Source organism: Accipiter gentilis, chromosome 7 (genome assembly GCF_929443795.1).
Source record: "Accipiter gentilis chromosome 7, bAccGen1.1, whole genome shotgun sequence".
Lineage (NCBI taxonomy): Eukaryota > Metazoa > Chordata > Aves > Accipitriformes > Accipitridae > Astur > Astur gentilis.
The window spans coordinates 33559686-33585627 of record NC_064886.1 but is presented as its reverse complement, the minus strand read 5'-3'; the positions used below and the strand labels follow the sequence as shown (position 1 = coordinate 33585627).

Sequence of the window (25942 nt, the reverse complement as noted above, 5' to 3'; positions counted from 1 at the left end):
ACCGGTTTTTACTTTTAACTCTGAAGTAACCGTTACGTTCTCTTAGTTTCTTAACTTTCATTTACTAAAAATGTAAGTTCAGCAAGGTTGCTAACTGACCAGAACAGCATCCCTTCATCCTAGTGATTCCTACTCTAACTGTGTACTGTTTTATCTGAAATTTTGAAGAGTTCTGTGGTCCCCTCCTTGGCTTTCCATGTTGCAAAAAGTCGGTGACTTTGTGCCTTCTTGGTTTAGGAGATGATTCAACGTTTGAACTGATTTTTATTTTTTTGCTATTAATAGCATGATAATATGCGGAGCTGTTGATGTAGTCTGACATATAACTTCTTCCACCGTGTTTCTTACAATGTTTGATATTGGCTAAGTGGAGCAAAAATCCGATGGTGTAGAAGCTTGCTTCTAAGTGAACTTCCAGTAGCTGGGTATTTGGCTATGGTTCATGAAAGTCCTGCTCCAGATTCTAATGCTCCAAACATAAAAACCTCAGTGGTTTCAGGAAGCCCTAACTAATTTGAAACAGGTAAGAGGTTGCTATTCAGACTATATTAGTGCCTTTAGCCTTTGATTTCCCATTGTTAATCTGTTTTATAATCGCTATACACACGTGATAATGTGTATCATAACTTTGCATACTCTTTCTGAAGTTTCTTGTGTCAATACTTTGTTCTGCTACTTAATTTTCAAAGAGAAGAGGCAAAACAGAGCCCTTGAAAGCAAGCTGGTCCAAGATGCAGAAAATGTTATGGAAATAATACCCGTGGAAAGCTGTAATTTGATTTTATTACAAGGTAGTTTGAAATCCATTAAATTTGCATAAACATGAAGAGAGTATGTTCTAAAGTGAAGTTATTCAGAAAAGACGATGTTATTTTTGACTTTTTACTCTTCAAATTGGTGGATCATTTATAATTAATTTTGAAACTCCTGTATTGTAAACTTCTGTTTAAAGCAGAAACTTAGAATCAGGTTTTGAGAGTAGGTTATTTTAGCATGTAACATTTGTAAGTTGTGTATTTCATCTTTACGTGGCTGACAGTAAGGAAAAAATTAATCTCGTAATTTAACCTGTACATACTGCTCAGTAAAAGAAATTCCAAGTCCTTCAAACCGAATTAAAACATAACATTAATACATGAACATTTATGCATTTATAGTAGCAATTATGTCTGCAACTTTTAATGAAGTTGTGTGGCGTGTGTTGCAATTAATTTGTCCTTTCTATTAAATTCTTCTAAATTCAGAATTAGTTTCAGAAAATTGGAAGATAAATTAATAACACACCTGTGAGTCCGTGTAACGCAAATAGAACGTGTATTTTTTAATGCATGGTAGCCATTTTCCTATGAGGATTTTTATACAAGGCTCACAACATAATCAGAGAACTGACACCTGTTTAGCCTGTTGGCAATGTATTTGTGTGTCCAGATAGTTTAAGAATGGTATATACCAAATACATCATCTGCTTACAGAATTTGCTACAAATACAGGCTGTGAGGTTTGGTGCTTAAATGGCTAATGGACCTTAAAAGATATCTTTTAAAAGAGTTTTTATGGGTTTCTTTCAACTTCTCTCTTAAAAATTACCCTCTGGGCTTTGAAAGAGGGCTGTGATCATGGCTTTTGGATGTGGTCCTTGCTGTCACTCTCTATGCCTTTTACCTTAAAGCTTGATTTCCACAAATCTTTAGTTTGTAGTGGCAGAAATTTGCCTTCTGTTTGTGCTTTTAGCAGTGAAGGTTGGCTGGAAGCACCTAAGACTACGTGAGTGAGGGCTTTTATTGGTGCTGATGTTCACTCACATGTTCATGCCAGGATTGGGATTTGTGTTTCTGTGTCAGAGACTGAAAGAAAGACTTTCCTGGTATAGGTTACTTCTAAAATTTGTTAGTTGCTACAATACTGTTCAGATTTCTTCATCCTCATGGTATGTTGCAAACCATGTCCCTTTACTGAGGTGTGGTTTTTTTCTGGGAAGTTAATAATTAGAAGTGGATGTATGCTTTTACCTTCTTCATTTTCCCTTTACATGTTAAAAAATATATATGAAGCAAGTTGCACATAGAGGTAAGTTGTAGAAAAAAATGTCTACTGAGTCTGTTATCAGCAGAATAAAAGTGACTTCCTAGATTCTTATTTTTTGGTTCTTCAGTAGTTGCAGGCAAGATGTTTTTCTGTTTACAGACCCATTATATCTTATCTAGGTTAAATGATTAAAATGTATTCTGGAACTAACTTGGAATTTCTTTTTAAATAATCTGGCTGGGCAACAGCTTCTTAGTTCTGAGAGAGCTAGAGGAAGCACATTACATGCTTTGCAGTGATCTTTAAGTGTGAAGCTCCAGGTGATCCAGGGACCTTCTTAGCCCTCGTCTCCCCTTTTCTGACCTGCTGATTGTGGAAAACTTGCAGCAAAACTTGATGGCACTGGCTCTGTTGTGTAGAAGGCCTCTATTTGTGAAATGTGTTACTAGAAAACAGTCTGAAAATATTATCATTTACTTCCAGGAAGTGTTAGAAAACACTTGCCAAGTACTCTGTTAATTTTAAAACAATTCCTTTGGTGTTTTCCTAAAATATCTGCACTTCTGTCATTTTGTGCTGAGGAGCGGTTGTGTTGGTTCTCTGCATTTGACGATGTCTAAACCACAGGTAGTGCCTCCCAATACGGTGATGGTGGGTAACAAATAAATTCATGTGTTAATGCTTGATGATTAACTAAATCCCAAATATTGTATACTCGGAAACGTGTCTGGCGTAATGTTTGCATGTACACATCCCCTAAAGCTGTTGTTTTAGTAAAGCTCTCGTGTCATTGTCCCTGGTATGTTCATACTGAATTCTGTTCTTAGCTACTGGATTGTTGTTATAGTTTACTTCTAATGAATATTTCTTTCTAATTTTATTCTGCTGACCCTAGCTAGGCTGCTGAAAGTCGCTATGTGCCTATACACTCAAGTGATCATCTTTTTCATCACTGTTACCCATAAACTGCAGTTATTGGAATTCCAAATTGAACTAGGTGTTAGTTTTTGTCTGCTAGTAGGGGTTCCTTTTCTTCTTTGAAACAAAATCTCATGTTACACCAGAATAAAAAAAAAATGCAGCATAAAGAAAAACATACAGAGCTAAACATTAATTTTATTCTGTATTCCGTAGTTAGATATTCTTTATATATTATTCTTCATATTATTTTTTAGTTATTGTTACTTTGTTCTCATTAGGTATGGTCTTGGTGCGGACGGATGCTGGACAGCTTGTAATGGTGCCTCAGCAGGCTCTAGCCCAGGCTCAAATGCAGGCTCAAGTACAAACACAGGGACAGGGTCCTGCCAGCATTTCGCCTAGACTTTCAGTGCCCACAACTGGCCCTGTTTTTCGCCTATCAACAGCTCAGGTACGTCTGGCTTGATTTCACTTTTGTGCGTTACGTTTGCCTCTGTCTTACACATTATTAGCTTATATGTTTTTGCAAATATGCTTTCCTCCCCTTTTTTCCCATGAAAACAGGAAGTACTTGTTCAAATGCAGTTTATTTTCTGAGGCCTAGGAATTTTTTTTTGTATTTCAGAAAAAAATCTCTCAAGACCTAGTTCAGACTGTGAGATCGTTGGGGGCTAGAAGGCTCAGTCTTAGCCAGAACTTAGTTTGGACTGGTTCAGTAAGTGCCTCTTGTTCCTCTGAAGCGGAAGCATTGTGATATCCCAGCATGCTGAATGGATGCACGGGATAGCTAGATTTCATAAGAAATGAGAAAAGAAAAAGCCAAGCACATTCAATGCAAGGATTTGCAATAATTAGCTTTTTCTAATATACTTTATTCAAAAGAAAGGTTTGATTCCTTTGATTTACCTCTGGGCGTGATCTGTCTACACTTAGATTTGTCTGTGTCGTGACTACATTTCCTTTTTTACATGGATTGGTAGGATGGCATGCTTTCCTACCCCACACTCTTCAGTGGAGGGTGTTTATTTCAACTCAGAACTGGTTTATTTTCAAGGGTGAAGATGTATTGTGTTTTAAATTACTTGGTAGGCTGCACTGGTTTAAAGTTTTGTAGGGAGGCTCTTTAGCTTTGGGCCATTTGGGGCTAGAGCTGAACTACCTTATTAAAATGTAGAGGCAAACATCTTTGGATGTTAGTACAGGGCAGCTGTGCCATAATAACAATAGGCAGAGTTTAAGGTAGTTTTGCCTAAGGTCTGCGTTTGCAGAAGTGGTAAGTAATTCTGAGTAGAAACTGATGAATAGGGTGCCTTTGTAATTTTTTTAATTGATTGTTGTATAGGTTGCCTGAAATAACTTAAACATGTATTTCCTGATGTTTACCATTTGATTGCTGTCCCATTATATGCTTTGTGCATTACACTGTAGTTATAGTCTAAAACATAATTAATTCAAAACTGAAAACCATGATACACTTTTCAGAAGCGAAGGAAGCCAGAATAAAATTGGAGAATTGAAAATAAATTAATAATGTGAGGCGATCTAAAACACAGAGTAGCCAACTAGAAAGTAAGGCTTAGAAACGAGTGTCACTAGGAATATTGTAGCTCAATGGATTGTATCTCAGGAAAGACATAAGTAAAAGCCTGGAAACACTTGAAGAGCTTTATGCTCTTAGAAAACAGGTAAGTGCTGTATTGGATGGAATTTGTAAAAGAAGTATTCACAGAAGGCAGCTATGTAATGTTTAAATTCGTGATATCTGGAAGGATAAGAAGACTTGTAGAAGCCTTCAAAAATAAATGTATGTCAGGAAAAATAAACACAGAGAGAAGCCTGTGTTAATTTCGAGATTTTTTTTTTATTACTAGTTTGATGACAGCAAAAATCCAGACAAGTTTTTTTGAGTTTGTATGTTTGTTTTTGGTTGTTTGGGGCTTTCTTTTTAAGTACAACCAGTTCTTTAGCAGTGACTACAAAGGACTGTATAGCGCACATTCTAGCAGTGGATCTTGAGACAAGTGCATAGCATAAATGCGAAACAGAAATTGTGGGGTGGGACGGGACTGTACCAAGAATATGATCTCAGTCTGTTAAAATGAGTTAGTTTTAGCTGTTTGTTTCATGCTGCTAGTTTTCATGTAACTTAATTGCTGTGGCCAGCATGAAGAATTAAAATTCAGAGTGGGAGCGTTTATAGGAAATTAAATATTAACAAATTGTCTGCAGTTTGAAAACATTTGAGGAATACATCTTTATTATACATGGAATCTTAGGAAGCATACAAAAATGTAGACCCGACTGCTTGGCTGTGTGTGTTCAGTCTTTATTAGAAGACTGGAGTTTGGATTCCAAAGTCAACCTTCAGATGTGTGCACAGCAAATGTTGGGGGTTGATCATGTTGGCCAGAGGCAGCTGTTCTTTAGTTATATGAAGCAGTTAAGGTTGCAGAAAGAGTATAATCTGACTTGCTGGATTTATATAAATATAAACCTGTGAGGATATTGAATGTTCATGTGTTTGTAGAGATATATAAAATCTGAAAGAGTTCAGGTATTAGAAAGATGTAATTGTTTTTGTGCAGGGTTCTGCCCAGATAAATACCCCACTGCATTATAGGTATTTTTTTTACACTTGTTAGTGCTAATAAGCTGGTTGAGAATAGAGGAAACCAGCAAGGCCTTATGAATGATGAATGTCTTACAGGATGCAAAAGTTTGATTATTTTAGCATAGCGGGATTAGAATCATGGTATTTTAGCTTGTCAGGATTCATCTCTGTTGACAGATTGTTCTGGTAGCTGGCCAAACTATACTGCATCATTTCTTTATTTGTTATAATTAACAAGGGTGAGAAATAATACTGTCCTTGGGAAATTTACATTGAACTTCTATGACTCTGCATGTGATCTGCAGACTCTTCTTTCATTTTGACAGTGCTTATGTTTTATATATCTCTGACCTTAGAGTGTACTTTAAAAGTGATGGTTGACAGCCTTTTAAAACCAGGTTGTAAAGGTTTAAATTCTAAAGGTTTATCATACCAGAACTAGACACTAGACTTTTATTTGATTAGGTAGATGGTTTATAACCAGAGAGTATTCATTGGCTTTCTGGAGGAAGTTTCTAATGACAAATATTATGCTAAGGTTTTAGAATGGTCAGTTATTTGTTTGAGTAGTCATTATGATTAATCAAGAAAAGGGATCAAATTCTATAATACAGAAAATTGTGTGTCTTGAAAAAATTTTTTTCAGTGAGTTTATCATTAAGCTTTTTTCTTGCAGAATCAAATTCTGATGTGTCAGAAAGCTAAATTGTGTGAATTAAAATTTTCAGTAGAAATTTACAATGTATGGAAAATAGTGTCTTATGTTTCTGTCTCTATAAAGTGTAATATTCAAGAGTCCTAGTCTCCACTGTGACTGAAACGCAGAAAAATTGTGTGTGCCATTAGCTCAGGACAGACAACATAAACTTTAATTGCTTGAGTCCTGCAAAATAGTTTGCAAGATTGATGAACATTGCAGGCTATGCAGTTTTAACCTCTAGAACATCAAATACCTCTCTCTCCGATATGTTAGTGGAATTGATTGTTATTTTATTGTGCAGAGCTCAAATTTACTATTGTGTTTGTATTCAGTTATTTTAAGATAGCTTTATTTGGATTAAAATGCAGGGTGCTTTAAATGTGTAGAGTTTAGCAATGTACTTCAGTCAGGGAGTTTGTGTTTTACTCTGCTTTTACCTACGTAGAAAGTCTATGCGGGTGGAAATTTGCAGTCTGCCGTAAGTATTCTAGGAAATAGTATCTTACTATGAAGAACATATCAGAAAAAGGCATAACTTTCAGGCTTCATAGGCATTATGGTTGTTTTTGTTCAGATTGTCCTAATTTCTAGGCAGTGACTAGTGTCACAAGTTACTCAGCAAAGTGGTTGTTTTCAGTGTTAATTTGTATATACGCTGTAAATAATTACTGTGTTAAGAAAGTGTATTATGAGCTATGTAGTTAGATGTAAAACACAGGTTATTAAATAACATGCCAAAGAAATTGCAAAAGCTGACAGTTAGTTTTGGCAACTCATTAAGAAGTGTTGAGAGTGATAACTGGAGAATATAAGATGAATTATGAATTAATTTTTTAAAAAATTACAAGTAACATTTTCTGAAAAATTATCAAAGTGTTCATCTAAATTTGAAAGCTCTTTGAATCTCTCAGCTTGACAACTAAGGTAATTCCTCCTTCACTCTCAAAAAAGGAGGAGGAGAAAACAAAGCAATGTTTTAAATGTTCTTAAATTAGAATGACTTGATACATACAGAGCTGTCCAGATTCTAAACTACTTCTGCAGCCCCATAATACAGTGAGATTTTTTTTTCCCGTATCCAAGGGCCATCATTTCCTACATCTTCTTACAGCTGTTTGGGAGGAAAAAAATCAGGTTTCCCATGAAAATTCCTCTAGCTTCCACAGCCGAGCTTATATCCAGGACAGTGTGTGAGGAAGGAGACACCTTTCTCTAGGAACAATGGAAGCTGCTGAAATAGAAAAACTGTAGTCTGGTTTCCCTTAGGATTTGGTATATGGGCTTAGGATAATGCTTTCCTTAAAGACAGTGGCTTTATCCTTACATGTTTCATTGCTGAAGGTTCAGAAGTCAAATGTTTGTATACAGTAGTATTTACCTTTGTAGGGAATTGATACAGCCATCCCTCTTCCCTTCCCAAGTTTAAAAAAAAGGTATATTTTGATTGCAGTGTGAAACACAAAAGTTCAGAAAGATTAAGATACATAACTTCCCATTCATCCTACATTAATCTCTTCTGTACACGTGCAGTGAATTAAGGTCTTTGCATGATAAATGCGCTAAGATAAAAGCTTCAGCTAGGCAATGGCAATCAAGGCACAGAATTGGTGCTGCACAGCAGACTATCTGACGTTTCTTAAATTTCAAGTGCTTGGCTTTGCTATTTAAGTTGTTTGACTTCTATTGTTTGTAATACCTTTATCTCATTTTTTGTAGCTTTTAGGAGTAGAGGATGTAAGCAAATGTAGTACAGCTTTGGGAACAATTTCGCATTAGGTTCTTGGAAGAAGATAGGCAAATCCATTTTGAAAGGAAGACGGGTTCTTCTTGACTCTTAGGTGGGGTAATCTTTGATTAGACATTTAGTTATGCTTGTCTCAATTGCTGCTGTGTAAAATGGGAATACAATCTGTTTGTTTTAATTCCTAGTGGAATTCTGGAAAACTGGCTAATTGGGATAAGCAAGTACCTTGTAGGAAGGGTCTCAGTTCTGATAAGTTTGATGCCAAGCTCAAAGTCTCTGGAGCATGGGCATGTGTCCCAAAATGATGGATTATGTCTGAAGCACAGAGTTAGAAGTACTGAAATGGATTCAGTCAAAAGAATCAGAATCCGAAAATAACAGAATAGTACAGAGAAAGCAGTAATTGAGAGAAGAACCTGTAATAGGAAGATGTACTTGATATTTTAATGATCTTTTACATTTACAGTCTTACTGGTTTCTTTAAGTAAAATATTCAAGAAAAGCATGAATAGGTAGAATTGTACCGTATAATAGTTTTAGTATAGGTCCAATTATAAGATTGTATAGGACTGTGATGGGGGGATATTAACTACAGCTAACTATGCTTTGTTTTTTTAAAGGCAAAAATCATTGCAAAATATTCAGATATATAAAACCAAAACATTTTTCATATTGTGAATATAAATTGATCTTAGTGGTGCAGCTGCGAGAAGCTTGCCTTTTTTAAATTGGTATCTCATGTTTTACATGGAAGTACTCAGTCTTCCATGACTATTATTTTATAAATCTTTTGATGCATTAGGAAATACAATTTTGTTGTACTGTGAATGCTTTTTCAGTGATAATGTGCTTGTTTGAAAAAACATATTTAATGAAATAAAAAAAGATTTGGATGTTTAAAGCAAACATTGGTTTGAGTTAACTGTGTGTAATTTTGGGTGAACAATTTTCTCTTTCCTCATGATTTTAGTTTCCTTTTTAGTTTTTGATTCACATTAATTTTAGCTGAACATTAAAAAATTATTAATGTTGCCAAAAATTTATCTGCTATAGGATCTTAGTTAAGGTACAGAATTGTAAGGAAACAAGCTATAATTTGATGGAACTTTGGTTGATCTTATAAAATTTTGTTATTTGACCTGCTTGTAATACAAGAATACATAAGCATGGATTTTCATGCATTCCTATATTCTTCAGAGATAATAAGTAGACTCAGAAGTCTTTTAAAACTGATTGTTTGGATTGCATTAAATTTTTGCCCCTGTATCTTGTTTTGAAGCTTATACTTGTGAAATTATGAAAAATAGGTATGTGCTGCCATCTAGTTTTTCTTTGCTGCGCTTTTTTTATCAGCATTTTTCATTTGTACTGTTTATGGCTTTTCATACTTATGATGCAGATTTTGTTTGCAGGTTTTCAGTGTCTTAATACCCAGTTGGGTTTACATTCATAACCAAAAAGCAAAAAATAAATTACTTATTTTAAAGTATTTTTAAAATTATTTTATATTAGTTACAAAATTAAAGTGCTGCTGTACACCAAGGATCTAAAGTGAGTATCATACAGGGAAGACCAATGTTAGCCTCGCCCGTAATATTTTATTACGGAGTATCTGTTCTTGGAACTTTCAAATCAGGTATATATTGGAATTTTCATGAGGCAGCTGCTGAAGATGGATTTGGTCTTAGAGTTTACTAATGTTTTTGTTTCAAGCTTGATTCAGGATGTGTTTTCCAGTATTAAGTTGCTCTGTATATTTTTAATGATCAGAAAAGGTAGTGTAAAATTACCTGTAAAGTTTGATGGTTGAGTCCAAATATTTAGGCACATAAGTGGGCTACTTAACAATTCTTCTGCTACAAATATGGTTACCAATCACTTGAATTTTGTTTTCATTGCATAAATAGTCCGATCAATATATATCTATGTATTTTTAAGAAAATTACAATTCTAACTTTGTTTTTTCTTGCTTTAGGCATTTTTCTAACTTATACTCTTCAGAATTTCAGGTTCATGATATAAACTTTATTGATTTGTTTTCTATGTTTTGATACTCACTTTCTGTTAAGTTTCACTTTACCATCCTTCTTTAAAATGAAAAAACAATGTCTTTTGAACTTGCGAAAAGTGCTGAATCATCTGCTTTGGAAGTGGCTACATTTTTGCTATGAAATATGCTCAATGCAGGCAGCAGCAGCTTAGTCTTTGCCATCACGTGTGATGTTGAGAGCAGCTCTAAACTTGGCTGACGTTTCACAAGCTGCTGTTCTTGCTAAAGCAGAGCCTTTCAAATCTCAGATAGTTCTGATAATATGCTATGCCTGTTTTTTCAGCAGTGTTTATATTTTATGTTGTTTTTTAGTTTTGGTAATCTTTTTTCTTGTTTATTGATCTCTCTTGTCCTTTTTTTTTTTTTTTTTTTAAACTGTTTTTCATACCCTTAGTGCTTTTCTGACATGTTTTACTTTTTGCAGAAATTTTAAGCAAATTGATAAATCTTTGTTGTTGCTTGAGGTGCATTACCATTATTATCAAATAAGCTATTCTATACTATTGCTTTTGTATAGACCGTTTTGGGGCTTCTTGTGCAATATTCTGGAGAAGACATTTGTGTTAGCAGGGCAGATAGTTTGGAAGGTCAGAGAAAGTAGAAAATGTGTGGTCTTGACTGTGCTTTAACCACAAAAACCTTTTCCTTCCTTTCCTTCATGGTGAGTGAATCTTTTCTGTATAAGCAGATAATAAGTTCTCACCACTTAAAAATTCTACTGTTTACATTTTCATAGCATTAACATATCTTTTAAAACTTTTTAGAAAACACTTAAACATTAGTAAGGCTGTAAAATTAAACATGCAAAAATTAGGAAATGCTATAAAGAAGGTTCCTGAGCAATCTAATAGTGGCTCCCGTGTGCATATGCATTATGCTGCATGACCAGATACTACTGTTATTTTTAATTTCTACAGTGTGTAGGCTGGACAGTCTTAATTAATGAAGAATTATGTAATATTTTTTCTCCATTGTTCAGTGGGTTGCTTCAGGCTTATTTGCTACACACTATCTAAGCCCCCTTCTGAAGTGGGACTTAATAACCAAGCAGGTTTTTTTTGTGAAGCTTATCCCTATAACAACTTTCTCAACAATGCAGTTAAGGGGATTATTAGCCTCTTTTTATAAGTAGAAAACAGAGCGTAATTGTCTCTAAAATATAAAATTAAAAATACTGGTTAATTTTTTGTGTTCCGTTTGACTTCATTGTCTTCAGTTGCGGCCATGACCGCTCCTGGTCATAAACCCCACATTTCAGGTTGGGCACTCATAAATACGTGGTGTAAGAGTATTGATTACAATAGATTATCTATATTCACATGCATCACAAGCTCAGAGCGATTGAGGCAGGGTTAGAATCTAATTGTAGTGCCAAAATTCAGCTGCTTTTTATCCACTAGATTCTTTGGATGAATCCTAGAGTATAGATGGACTAGCCTCTTCACCAGAGAATGAGAAAATATTTTGATAATGGATTATATAGGTATTTTCTTACACCAACAGGATGCTGAGACTCCGGAGGTAGGGGTTTTGGACTTTGGTGGCCCCAGGCTCCTCTACATGTCTTGTCTAATTGCTCCCAGTCCTGTGTCTTCCTCCTCTATTGTTCTTCTAGTTCATGAACCCAAAAGGGATGTCATGAATATGAGGAACACAGCAGTGTCTCCCTGGTTTGGGTTCCAATGCTTGACTCCAGTGATGCTGTGGTGGCAGTGAAGGTTCTGCCTCTGTTGGCTGACTTGTTAGAGATTCTGCCTTAAGTAATTTTCTGCGATTGTGGGCAAATGTCAAGTTTTTAAAGGGTTAGTACTTGGGCTCAATTTGGCTGTATTTTTACCAGAGTGAAAAAAATCAAATCCCTGACATACAAATTGCTCTGCATCTGACGTTTGAGTGCATGTTCCAGATGAACCATAACCAAAAGAATTGAGAGGCAGTCAATAGGCATGTGAAGTTTCTTCATGAACTCTTCAGAGGTTTGACAGAATTTTAAGTATCAGAAAACAGAGTTTGGTAATCGGGAGTGTTATGATACATTAATAGTAGGTAGGGCTACCAGCCATGCCTATAAGAAAGGTTTGTATAAATTAGTTACTCTAAAATGATGTGGTCGGTTGACCTTGGCTGGATGCCAGGCACCCACCAAAGCTGCTCTATCACTCCCCCCACAGCTGGACAGGGAAGAGAAAATATAACGAAAGGCTCATGGGTTGAGATAAGGACAGGGAGAGATCGCTCACCAATTATCGTCGTAGGCAAAATAGACTCGACTTGGGGAAAATGAATTTAATTTATTACCCATCAAATCAGAGTAGGTCAATGAGAAATAAAACCAAATCTTAAAAACACCTTTTCCCTACCCCTCCCTTCTATCCTGGGCTTAACTTTACTCCCAATTTTCTTTACCTCCTCCCTGCCAGCAGCGCAGGGGGATGGGGAATGGGAGTTGGGGTCGGTTCATCACACATTGCCTCTGCCGCTCCTTCCTCCTCAGGGGGAGGACTCCTCGCGCTCTTCCATTCCTCCAGCGTGGGTCCCTTCCCCGGGCTGCAGTCCTTCAGGCACAGGCTGCTCCAGCGTGGGTCCCCCATGGGGTCACAAGTCCTGCCAGAAGACCTGCTCCAGCGTGAGCTCCTCTCTCCATGGGGCCACAGGTCCTGCCAGGAGCCTGCTCCAGTACAGGCTTCCCAAGGGGTCACAGCCTCCTTCGGGGGCATCCACCTGCTCCTGTGTGGGGTCCTCTCTCCCCAGGCTGCAGGTGGATATCTGCTCCACCGTGGACCTCCCTGGGCTGCAGGGGGGACAGCCTGCCTCACCAGGGTCTTCACCACAGGCTGCAGGGGAATCTGCTCCGGCGCCTGGAGCATCTCCTCCCCCTCCTTCTTCACTGACCTGGGGGTCTGCAGGGTTGTTTCTCTCACATCTTCTCACTCCTCTCTTCAGCTGCAGTTGTGCAGGTTTTTTTTACCCCCTTCTTAAATACATTATCCCAGAGGTGCTACCACCATCGCTGATGGGCTCAGCCTTGGCCGGCAGCAGGTCTGTCTTAGAGCCGGCTGGTATTGGCTCTATCGGACATAGTGGAAGCTTCCAGCAGCTCCTCACAGAAGCCACCTCTGTAGCTCCCCTGCTACCAAAACCTTGCCTCGCAAACCCGATACAAATGAGTTACCAGATTTGACGTTTAGCCTATGCTTCTGCCATTGTCTGTGATCCCACTTCAGTTTTTTTTCTTTGTTAAACACTGTCTTCTATTGTTTGAGGCATCAGGGCATCTTAGCATGGCCTGTTTTGTTTGTAAGAAGTCTTCTGGATTAATGGTTAAAAATAAAATTGACTTTTATTTCAGATTTTGCAAATTTAAATCTGAACTTAAAGGTCATATTCTGTTAAAATTAAGTTTTGTGTAATACCTAGTGAAGCCATGTCGTGGAAGACGCATAAAGAGGTGTCATGATGTGTATCATGATAAACTTGTCCCTGCTTTTGTGTTAATGTTTGTTAAAATGCTATTGGCATGTTTTCTTTCTTCCTTTTGTGGTTGATAGTGGCCAAGTTTATTGACAGGGCTGATCATGGAAAAATATATGCAGCATACTTGTCAAAAGTAAGCTCTCTTGCTTTGTAGTGCAGACTGTGTTGCTGGTACCCTGAGCGTTCATCAGTAGGTGGTACTATAGTACAAAATACAAGTATGCCACAAACCTCTTTCCAAGGATTTACATACATCAGTGTACCAACTTGTGGCAGTTTAAATTGTCTTGTTTTTATAAAGCTGTGAGTACACAATGCCGTCCCTAAAACTGGTGTAGTCCTGCCTTTGCAGCGACAGATAATCCTTGGATATTTTTGCTTATTTTCTCCAAGTGGCCTGCTTTTTCAAATGCAGCCTTGTATATTCCTTCAACTATAGAAGCAGCTTGTTTGTGCACAGCAGGTACAATGTCATTTGCTCCTGTTTACGTCTTGAGCTTTGCCTCTCTAGTATTCACGTGTCCAGGGCTCTGGGGAGAAGGTCTAGACAGGAAAGTGAAGATGTAGTTATTTAGGGAGTGAATTTCCAGGATACAGAGTAATTCCATGCTGATTTATTCCATGAACAATTCTAATGTGCGCTGACTGTCTTTGTGGAAGTGACTTGTTGCACCCTGAAACTGGAGTCACTTGCATTATCTGCATGACTTGTGCAGGCAGAACGAACCTTGGGACATCCCTTCTTCAAGCTGGCCAGATGTAAGCCAGATCCATTTTGAAATCCTTATTTCCACAGTAGCACTGTGCTGTTCTCCACTTAGAATTTCTGATCTCTGTGTGGACAGAGCTGGCTCAAGTGTGTATACAAAAGGCTATCTTAAGCATTCTCAAGTGTCCCCATGGAGATGGGTAGTGGATTATATACTGTGTTCATTCATGTTCTAGTTTCCTGCCTGTTAATGCCTGAGTACAGGGAAAAAGCCTCTTAAACATTACTTTCATGTATTTAGGAAATGTAAAAATATGTGATGTGTCTAATCAAAGATAATACAGTTACGTTTGAAAATATATTCCTTTCTAAGCCTCTTGTGGTAATTTTGGAATTTAATAGCATCATACCAAACTAGTAGTTCTTTAAAGAACACCATAAATTCTTTTAGATTGTTCCAGTAGGAGCTTGACACATTGGGTTATGATTTTTTTTTAATATAATGTTGATAATTTTTGTTTTCATTTTGATGGATTTCTCATGAGATATGTTTACAGCTTTGATTTCATAGAAAGCACAGCTATTTTCTAAATAGTTTTTACCAGTTCTTGAAGTATTTGTGTTGGGAGTCCTTATAGTGTCTTCTGGCAACTTGTAGCTGTCATTTGAAGATCATTTCCATGATACTTAAGAATTTCTCTGGGCTAGTTCCTTGTTTTGTTTCTCATCCACTCATTTCATACTTACCTCTTTATGAGTTTTGGAACCACGTTAGTAAACTGTTGCATTGCTTTGTTTGCAGTTCTTTGGTAGTAAGGCTTTTTCTTCATATCCAACACATTAATAGATTTTACTGCCATTTTGTATCAGAGGCTTTTGTCACTATTGATTTTTAAAACTGAGGGTGAATTTAGTCTTCATGTTGCACAGTTTTCTCCTGTGGACTGCACAGTTGAATACACATACTTAGTTGGATAATGCACTGTTACGATACTGAAATTTTATATTTTAATTATATGCAGTTTTGTTTTCAAGTATGTTCCTGTGATGAATTGTGGGCTTTTATTAGCTGAGAAAAATGCTCTAGCTAGCAGCCTGAGCTATGTATTTGCAGATTTCTGGCTGCAGATCTTTCTTGGAACTGAGTAGCTGCCAGAATTTTGCCTGGTTATCTGCTTGCTTTGTAAATCCTCACCTCTGGAAGCACTGACAAGAAGGGGGCAGATATCACAGGCATGCTGTATTTTTAGGTTGGAAACACTGAGGTTAAGCAAATGAACAAGATGCACAGTATTTATGTTTTTAAATGCAAACATTCATCAGGTAAATATAGTTTCATTCAACCAATATTTTAAGGAAATTGAAGCAAGTGATGTTCTTTATAATGGAGAAAAGAGGTACGGTATTTAGAAAACCAGAAAAAGCTTATATGATCCTGTTGTGGTTTAACCCCAGCAAGCAACTAAGCAGCACACAGCTGCTCGCTCGCTCCTCTGCCCGGGTGGAATGGGGGAAAGAATCAGAAGAGTGAAAGTGAGTTAACTCCTGTGTTGAGATAAAGACAGTTTAAGCGGTAAAGCAAAAGCTGCGCATACAAGCAAAGCAAACCAAGGAATTCATTCCCCACTTCCCACGGGCAGGCAGTGTTCAGCCATCTCCAGGACAGCAGGGCTCCATCACGCCTAACGGTGACTTGGGAAGACAAACGCCATCCCTCCCAACGTCCCCCTTCCTTCTTCTTCCCCCAGCTTTCTGTGCTGAGCACGACGCCGTACGGTCTGGGACATCCCTTGGGTCAGTTGGGGTCAGCTGTCCCGGCTGTGTCCCCTCCCAACCCCTTGTGCCCCCCCAGCCTCCTCGCTGGTGGGGTGGGCTGAGGAGCAGAACAGCCCTTGGCTCTGGGTAAGCACTGCTCAGCAGTAACCAAAACATCCCTGTGTTACCAACGCTGTGTTCAGCACAAATCTAAATCACAGCCCCATATGTGAAGAAAACTAACTCTGTCCCTGCCAAAACCAGCACAGATCCTTCTTCCAAAAAACCAGACAATTCTACCTGTTCATAATGATGCTGTTTATTGCCTCTAGGCTGTCTCAGTATGGAAGACATCCCTAGTCAAGATTTTTAAAATCTTGAAAGCTATCCAAACAAAAAACCCAATTTGTTCAGATGTCAGATAGATTTTATTTATTTTATTTTATTTTATTTTGGTTTTTTTTCCCCAAGTACAGAAGTTTGATATCCAGTAGATGATGTTGCTGGACTGATTGGTAGGGAATGCTTGGGGCTTTGAAAGCCTGCCTGGGCCTCTGTTCCTTTTGGAGATCTCCTAAGTATACTGGATGTTCTTTGAAGAATTATTTTATGTAGGTTTAATAGACAATATAAAATAAAAAATTGTTTATAAAATATTAATTATAGAGACATATAACTTAAAATGTAAATCAAGGAAAATTGTTTATAAAATATTAATTATAGAGACATATAACTTAAAATGTAAATCAAGGAAAATTAGTTTTATCTTGTGAGAAGTAATATTGTCCATGATTTATTACTCCAGCCACTTAGAAAATTTGTCTTTTCTAAGTATGTGTTTGAATGCAAGTCTTAATAAATGCAAGTTAGAAGAGACCAGTGGGGCCTCCATTTTTAATAATGAGCTGTTCTCTTTTTGTCATAATTGCCATATTGTGTGATGTATTTCTTCCATAATGGTATTTACATTCTTCTAGAATTAAATAACAACTTTCCTGGAGACTTTTTTTAAATTCCTAAATCTTGTCCTTTTATATGATGGTAAGAGATTTCAGTCTCTCAAATAAAGTAAATTGCAAAAACAATTAATATGTTTGCTGCATGAGACAAATTTACTGAGTTGTAGAGTAGGCTACTGAGTGAAAGGCTGTTAAGTCAGTAATTTTCCTCTATCTGCACTGAACATTCTAGTTGCTGTCTGGTTACAGAGTGTGCATTCTATGACAGAGATTCTCCAAATGCTTAGACTTCATTTCTATACAAGTTATTTTCTATATAATTTAATCTGAAATTATTTTGAAAATATTTTTTTGCTCTCTGACTTTTCTCTACATATAAAATTCCTTCAAGAAAAAGCATTAGAACAGGCCAGTAAATATCAAAAGGATCAATATGTGTTACTGGCAATTATAAACTCAAATATTCACGAATACTGACATGTAAATATTGCAGCTGAACCAATACTTTAATGTAACATCAATTTTTTGCAGGTCACATCCTATTTTTTCTAATCTTTTCCATATAGCTGTATGAGAAGTAGCTTATAGGAGAAATATTGCAAATGTATCATTGAACATAAGAAAGTTCATTTTTGCATTATTTGTGAATATATATTTAAGAACATGTTACTGTTTTGGGCGGGGTTTTTTCAGCATTAGTAATGATTATTCATGTAATCACTATTATTAAAAAGTCTTGGAGATCAAGTTATGAAGGAGGAAAAAAAATAAAATGCTTGTTTTCCCTTTATTAGCAACCAACTTCTGTAGCCACATCTACTGTCCGCCTAGGACTTCCAGTGCAAGCCAAAGTTGTTCAATCAACTGCTACACCTGTCAGTGCTACGTCTGCCGCAACTCTGCCAGGAGGCTCTATTCTTTCACATACCACAGTAAGTAGTAAGAATATAAAAAGGAAAATATGGGTGAAGAAAAGGATGTTTGTATTCACATGTTTTTTCGAAAGTGAATTTTAATGTTCATGTGCGCTTTTATCGCAAACGTAATCCCAGAAATTAATAGTGAATGTATAGTCAGTCAGACTGTGTTACGCAGGTGCTGAGTGATAGTCTGGATCTTATTTTTTGCTCTTTCCTCAATGATAAAAAATTTGGGGGCACTATAGATTCAGTTTTAAGCTTTTTTTTTTTGGTTTTTTTTTGTTTTTTTTTTTGTTTGTTTGTTTTTTTTTTTAAGAAAAAACTTAGATCAGTTGGATTCACAAATACTGTTGCAGTGGTGGACATGGTGCACTACATTTGTCCCCTGTTGAGAGCTATGGTCTCTGCCGTGTGGTCGCCAGCGCCCCAGGATCCACACATCACCTGTGGCATCGCAGTGCCGGTGCCTGGGTCGGCTTGTTCTGCGTCCGTGCCCAGGACGGAGCAAAGCGCTGCAGTCAGGCTGGATTGGGAGGTCCTGGTACCTTCTGCTCGGCATGTTATGTTGCCTGGCTGGGCTCTCTAGCTTCTGCAGTCCCCTTTGGTGTGTCTGTCTGAGACTTTTTGGCACTTGGAAGGGTGGCTCACTAGGTCAGATAAAGCGTGAGAGCTGAACTGGATGGATGAGGGGGTGATCCGTGGTGCTCTGTGCAGCCTGATAAGCTTTCCAGCTTCCTAAAATTGAGGAGTGCGCGGCGTGGTCTTTGCGTGCGGCCCAGCTAGGCCCAGGACCGTTTTGTTCACTAGGGCTGCGCGCTGGTGCGAAAGCGTACGTGCTGCTGCTGGGCTCAGATGAGGTTGGGCAGCTGTGTTAGTGCATTTGTGTCATCTCGATCTGAGCTGTCACTGTAACTATGTGGTTTAGATAATTGTAAACCTGATGACATGACCACAGATCATTGGAAATTGACTTGTTTATATTAAGGCCCAAATTTACAGAAAGTTGAGTTAAGGGAGTTACATCGTCATGGTGACTTAAAGGGCTGGATAATAGCAACGCATTTTTTAGTGGTACATTTAATTTTGTAATAAAAAGAACTTTAAATGAGGACTCTCACTGTTCAGTAAAGGGTGACAAAATTAGGGTTATGGTAAGTAAGCAAAGTCAATGGTTTTATTTTGTCAGTAAGGGTGTATTTGAAAGGAAACACGTTTTATTGTCAGGTTTTCAAGAGCTTTGTGTTTGAGTACAAGAATTAAAAGAAGATAATTACCTGTTTTTTCAATATAAAACATTAATAGGTATCAGTAGCTACAACGAGCACTCAAAATTTATTCAAGACGACAGTAGCAACGGGAACATCAGCCTCTCAACAACCCGCAGTAATTACTGGTGGACATACTCAAGCTTCAGCACAAAACCAGGGTCAGCCTCGGCTGCCACTTCCACCTCATACAACAGCACAAGTACCAGCACAGCCCCAGGTCATACCAAGCTCTCCTGTACCTGGAACTACAGTTGTGTCACAGGTAAGTTGGCAAGTTTTAAAATACTGGATACTTGGTTTTCATAGTACTTTGTGAACTTCTCAGGTCTATTCAGAAGCAGAAAGAACTTTTTCTTTGCGCAAGCATGGTTCCTGTGATGGAAAAAATACTTTACAAACAAGAAACCCTTCCCGTCATTTCAACTAAATAGAATACAAATTGTGAGAGGGAGCAAGAACACTTGTGGTCACCTTTCCCCATCTTGCCATGTCAGTAGTGAAAGAACTATTCTGTTTCTGTAGACAGAACAATCAGGCCTTCGCTCTATGGACTTCATTATTATCATGCTGCTGGGCCTCAAAATGGTGGTTACACTGAAGTGTAACGTTTCTGTTTCTCAGAGTAATTGCACCACATAAAAACGATGGCTTGAAAAAATGAAAGCATCTGTTTTCCTACTGATGAAGAAAAGATTAGATATGACGATGTTTGAAGACTATTTCTAATTTGATTTTACTGCTGTAGCTGCTTTGTACAAAAACATACTGAATCAATAATTTAACAAAATAAGATAGCTTGGGGAACATTGTACATTGTGTATTGGGCATCTCAAAGGAGAATGCAACTCCCACAAATTGTTGTTACTTCTCATATTTAAGGTTATTTTCATCAAAACAGACTGTAAAAAATTAAATATATTTCTGTCATTGATTTTTTTTTTTTTGTTAGTATTCGTGAGGTATGATGTTCAGTTACATAAAGAAGTGAAGAAAATGTCAGGTAATAGTAAAATAGCTGCAGATGTATTTCAAATATGTCCTGCCTGAATTAGAACAATTTCATCATTTTCCCTATTTACAGTGATCAGAGCATACATGGATCCTGATTGGAAAACAGCATGGATCTGATATTTGTTTTCTTTGGCTTTTGCAGGAAATGCAAGAGAACGTGAAAAAATGCAAAAACTTTTTAGCTACCCTTATAAAACTTGCTTCTCATAATTCACCATCTCCAGAAACATCTCGTAATGTGAAAGCTCTGGTTCAAGATTTGTTGGTAAATATTTAGTTATCTTTCATTTTGTCAGTTATCTATTAAGCTTGTTGTTTATGTATGCTGAAAACTATTGCTTTGATCTTAATTTTTTTTGCTGTAATGAAAGTGAAAGGAGTCTGGCTACACCAAAATGCAAATATACTGTACATTACATATCTTCAAAAATCTGTTAAAGGTAGGCTTTCCCTTAGTTGCTGAAAGGGGAAATGCAACAAAGTATTTAGTATGCATTCATCAAAACCACTCTTGTTTTGATGGACAATATTTCAGTCATTTATTTAGAAAAACAGAGTAAAATACAGATATTTTTTTTTTCTTGAGGATTCATAAAGTTTCTTTTCCTCCAAACCATAGTCATTTCTGAAACACTAAGAAGCTGTCGAAAGTTTTAACCACAGAATGAATGTAGATATATGCCTCCACAATGTGATTTAGAGTTTCTAGGACTGAAGGAAAAGTATTTTGCTAAGCTGCTGAGTTCAAGCAGTTCTGCAGACAGATGCCCCTGCATCAAGCCTTAACTGCAAGTGGATTACAAGGGGCAAAGTTGTGTTTCAGCTACAGTTCTTGTGCCTGGAAAAAGTCTTGACTTAACTGTAGTTTCCAGTGCAACAGGTGTTTTGGTGAATTGTGTAAATGAGTTGCAGACAGATGTTACTGTGGAGCTGGACGAACGGTCAAGCTTTTTCAAAGAAATTAAATACAGTCTATGAAGAACTTGGATTTAACAGAATTGATACATATTTCTTTGAATTCATTGACAGACAAACCTGTGTATTTTATACAAGCCTAAGACTTTTTTCAAGTATGAGCTATTCAACAATAATATTCTGTGGTTCCAGGAAAAACTTTTTTTTAACTTTTGAAAACTAAGAAAGATTAACTAAGATAACTACTTACAATATTTCAAACAAAATGTTGAGACACATATATAAAACATTTTTATTGAAGGTTGTTTTGGTTGTTTTGGTTTTGTTCTTGTTCTGTATCAGTCCAGGAAAGCTTATGAATATTCTTACTACAACCTGAGATTGTAACTAATGGTACTCTAGAAGTATTATAAAATACACCTGGGTTATAGAGTTCTCCTGTATTAACTATTAAGTAAACTACTGAATATATATTTCATATATTTATAAGTGTATAGTTTGTGACTATATACACTTACATACATTTATATAGGTGAAAATTTTATATATATACTTATATGTATAGTTTTTATATATGCATATGCTTTACATATATAGTTTTATATATATGCGTACGCATATTCTACTAAGTTAAATTGAATCTTCAAGATTTGTTTTGGAATTAAGTAAAGATATTTTCTGATTACAAGGGCTGACAAATTTTTTAATAGTATGTAAGTTTACTTCAACAACCTGTTTTTTTTATTAATATTTTTAAAGAGAAATCACTGTGTAAATGTTAGCAAGAGAATGGAATTCCAAAAAAAGATTTGAGTGTTTGTGGGATCTCATGTCTTAAGTTGTGCATCCCCAAGGGAACTCCCTGAATTCTGAGTAACATGTTACATAAATTAGCTCTTGACAGAAGAATTTTATAGATGTAGAGGAGTTGAGGGACTTCAGCTTTGAAAGTTCTTCTTGATATGGTAGCCTGTTTAGCTAGAGATATATACGTGGATATTATCTGGAAGAAAAGCAACCAAACAACTGAATTGAGTTCTTGATGCTTTTTTTCCTTCCCCCTGAAGGATGCAAAGATTGATCCAGAAGAATTTACAGGCCGCCTTCAGTCGGAACTCAAATCATCTCCTCAGCCATATCTTGTACCTTTCCTTAAGGTAATGTGAACATTGTTTAGATGTATTAACATTTGCATTGAAATACATGTATTAAGTTTTTGAATATACTTTTTAAATGGAATTAGCTTTTCCTGTCTAGAGCAGGACTACTCAATTTTTACTTTGTGCTGCCAGTTTCTGCTGAAATCTTGACTGCAAGTGGCGTGCAGGGTCCATCTCTATCAGGCCGGCCAGGTGCTGCTTACTGCTTTTGTGTTGGGAGCTGTGGCTGTGTGCTGCAGCTGACTGCTCCCTGACAGGTTGAGAGAATGGTAAGAAATAAGGGTTTCCTACAGAAGGGAGACCTCAAGTGTTCGGGGCCTTGGTTTAGGTTTAAGAAAAATTAATTTGTTGTCCAGAGCTGATCTGGAGTTCGCTGCTTGAGTAGCCCTGATCTAGAACATGGTAGTTACTGGATTTTTATAAAAAACCAGTTACTCCCTAGTTTGGAAATCATCCATTGTCTATTCTGTAGTGATCCTTTACTGTTATAATGCATATACTTTTCTATGGTAGTAGGTCATTTTTTGTGAAGATGTACAGCATTCACGTTTGGAAGAGTCACAGGTTATTTCTATAGAATGCTTCAAGTAATTTAATAAGCTTTTTCCATGTTGGTTTTGTAATCTACATTTGAGTCATTGATAACTTTCAATGCACGTGCCATGGTGATTACAAAAAACTAAACTGGATAATACTGTTGAAATAATTGATTAGCTGATCCTGCTTGTAATCTGGAACTAATCTATAATAGAAGTTCCAATGTGATACCAAATGGATTTATTGTTGGGTCCTAAGTTAGTATACGTGGGGATAAATTTAACTTTTAATTGGTTCTTGTACATTAGCTACAATAGCTTCCATATGCAAGATTATATACAAACATACAAAGCGTGTTTAATCATGCCCCAACAAAACCACAACTATAATTTTAAAAGCATTTTTCTTCTAGTCCAAAACTTCTCAGTTTAGGGCAGATTTCTTTTCTTTCTTCTCTCCCTTCAACTTTTTTTCAGAACTCTTTCCCTCTGCTTCTGTTTTTTCAAGTTATCATTAACCCTTATTTATGCCTTTTCCTGCTCTTATAGTGCAGTCACTTCTAGCATCATGATAAGTTTTAACTTGTTTCCTTTCTTTGAAGTCCTTTCTCAGCAACAGCCATTAAGTTTTTAAATAAATATTCGAAGTTTAGGAAGAACTGTAGCTCGGGCTAAACACTGTTGCATTCTACAGCTGCCTGGGGGGAGCACTTCAAAAGAATGCTACTACCACTTAAAAAGTAAAAAGTTTATTCGTGAAGGTACAGTATAGCCTTTTAGAACTGTATTTTTTGGTTGAACTGGTCTGAACATGAAGCATAAAATAGTACACTTTTCTAATCCAGTCAGAATACATTAGATCAGTAATAATACAGTAAACAGCTATTGCTGTAGGGCATCAAGAGTTAAATCATCTTGTTCTAGGTACTGGAGGCATGTCAGGAGAAGTAAATTGGTGTAGCTTACTACTTCTAGCATGCAATGGGAATAGGGCTGTTCCTATGGTTCTGCCTTTTCTATTTCCATGTTTTGCCCTTCCAAAGACCTAAGCTACAAGTTCTACATAGTCTTGAGAAAGGGGAGTGGTTTATTTTACTGCTACAGTGGAATTAGGGCTCATCAAAATCTACAGGGTTGCTAAATCCAAATGGAAAGCGTATTAAAAATGTAAACTGAACCTTCCCTCTTAGAAAATATGTTCAATCTTACTTCATTTTAATGAATAGGCAGATAGTAAAATTGGAAAGAAAGCTGCATTCTTTTAATATGTTTACAGCAAATTTTAAAATATTTTTTGTCAACCTGCTAAGTTTGATATTTCATAAACTTTCTTCTGTTTTTAGAAAAGTCTACCTGCATTGAGACAATCTTTACTGAATAGTCAACATTCAGTTTTGCAAGGACAGCCGTCTCAGCAGTCACTTCAACAAACCAAGCTATCACAAGTTATACCTCAGTCTGCCTCTGGAAGCATTTCCTCTGTTGTCACAACGCAGACAATAGGAATAAGGCAACCAAACAACATTTGCACAGTCTCTGTATCAAATACAGTGCAGCCTCCTCAGGTTAAGGTGGTACAGTCAAATCAGAGTTCTCAACTGGTAGGTACTGTAGTATAAAAGAGAATTTCTTAACATGCTGAATAGCAGTTTTCAATGTTGTTTTTATTACAGCTTGTTTGGGAAAATACTTTTTTGTTTGTTTGTATCATATTCTGTGATACATAGTAGTACCTCATTTTATGGCAGTTCACATGTATGTTCAACCATTAGTTTAAATAACTTCATAGCTTAAATTTAAGAAAGTACACTCTTGGCCTTTTTGTCTGGAATGCAGTGATTGGTATATGAGCACAGTGGAATTTGAGTTAATTACAAATGTAGAACAGAAAGCTTTTCAAGACTTACAGGCAAGAATATAATTTTTAGTATGTCATTAGGTATGCTGCTTTGCTTAGATTAGTCTGCATTAAAATTAACTGTGTCTCATTTTAAACTCTTCTACACATAGTTATAAAATCTTGTAGAAGAATAGCTGTACTGTACCGGCATGTTTTGTTTAGAAATAGTGCCATACTTTATTTACTGAAATATATCGTTGTTGTGCATATTGGAGTATTATGTACTTAGACTCATTAATTTCAAAGGCACTATCAGTAAGGCAACTATACAGTCAGTTACTCACTGAGTGTGGTGAATTTATCGTGCTGTTATGTAGGATCTTGCATGTGTGTTTACAGTTGTAATTAAAATACATTTAGAACTTTTACAAGGCCTTGAGTTTATACAGGCATTGTCATCCTTCAAGGAAAGATCTAAGAGTTTCTTTGTCTGTGCTTTCTGTGTATGTATGAGTAAAGTACTTGACTTAGTTTTCAAAATCAAATTGACAAGTTCCAGAAGGTGTAAGTTGGTAAAAATTTATATTATCAAGATTCAGAAATGCACATATGGTAATGTAAAACCTTACAGTGATCTACCCTTGAGTTTATAGGCTCTATAAAGGTTATAAATAATTTGTAGGGTGTGTGGAGGGAAAATATTTCTTTTGCTTTAATTTAAAAGTAGCAGTGCACAATCTGAAAATGTCTGAGCCATCAAAGCCATGTCTTTTGAACCTTACAGATGCTGTCTAGCAGTTAAATTACTAACTTTAAAATGAAATTAGTATAATTTCACCGTCTTTTAGTGAGCATAGTTTTAATGCGTAAGACCATCTTAGATGCTAAAACTTCTGACTCTGGCTTTTGTAATACACACAAGACATTTGGATATTTTGTGCCTTAATTCGTCTGCTTTCTGTTCAGCCGCATCATTCTTTCTTTTTCTAAAATAGGTTCTCCCTACCTCTTATGGACTGTTGTATTAGTTAGAAAAGTGTTCCTCAGACTTCTTGTGACTTTTTTTCTGATTTGTCCACGTTTCCTAAGACTGAATTTACAATAAGTTTGGTTCTTCAAGGTAGGGGAGCAGGAACTAGTTGTAAATACAGGCAGTAGGTGTAAAAATTACTCCCTGTCCTGGGGAAAGCAAATTTCTGACAGCCCCTGACAGGTTCTTGACAAGTGTAAATGTTCATGGCTACTAAGTCTAGCCTTATCTCATACCACAGTCTTAGGACTAAACTACTGCCAGGTAATACAACTTTTTCCAATGTTTTGCAACCCACTTTAAACACTCCTGTG

The 25942-nt window shown here is 36.7% G+C and overlaps 2 protein-coding genes across 2 annotated transcripts in view; one reads left to right on the top strand and one right to left on the bottom strand.

The window, feature by feature from the left end:
- The window catches only part of SS18L2 (SS18 like 2), a 191577-nt gene that overhangs the window by 30798 nt on the left and 134837 nt on the right, over nucleotides 1-25942 (bottom strand). The window lies entirely within an intron of this gene.
- The window catches only part of LOC126041341 (transcription initiation factor TFIID subunit 4-like), a 149817-nt gene that overhangs the window by 1798 nt on the left and 122077 nt on the right, over nucleotides 1-25942 (top strand). Inside the window, exons 2-7 of the mRNA XM_049806869.1 lie at nucleotides 3225-3397; nucleotides 17743-17880; nucleotides 19171-19398; nucleotides 20290-20412; nucleotides 22130-22219; nucleotides 24102-24359. Coding sequence (XP_049662826.1) covers nucleotides 3225-3397; nucleotides 17743-17880; nucleotides 19171-19398; nucleotides 20290-20412; nucleotides 22130-22219; nucleotides 24102-24359 — 1010 coding nt within the window. The remainder of the gene's footprint in view (nucleotides 1-3224; nucleotides 3398-17742; nucleotides 17881-19170; nucleotides 19399-20289; nucleotides 20413-22129; nucleotides 22220-24101; nucleotides 24360-25942) is intronic.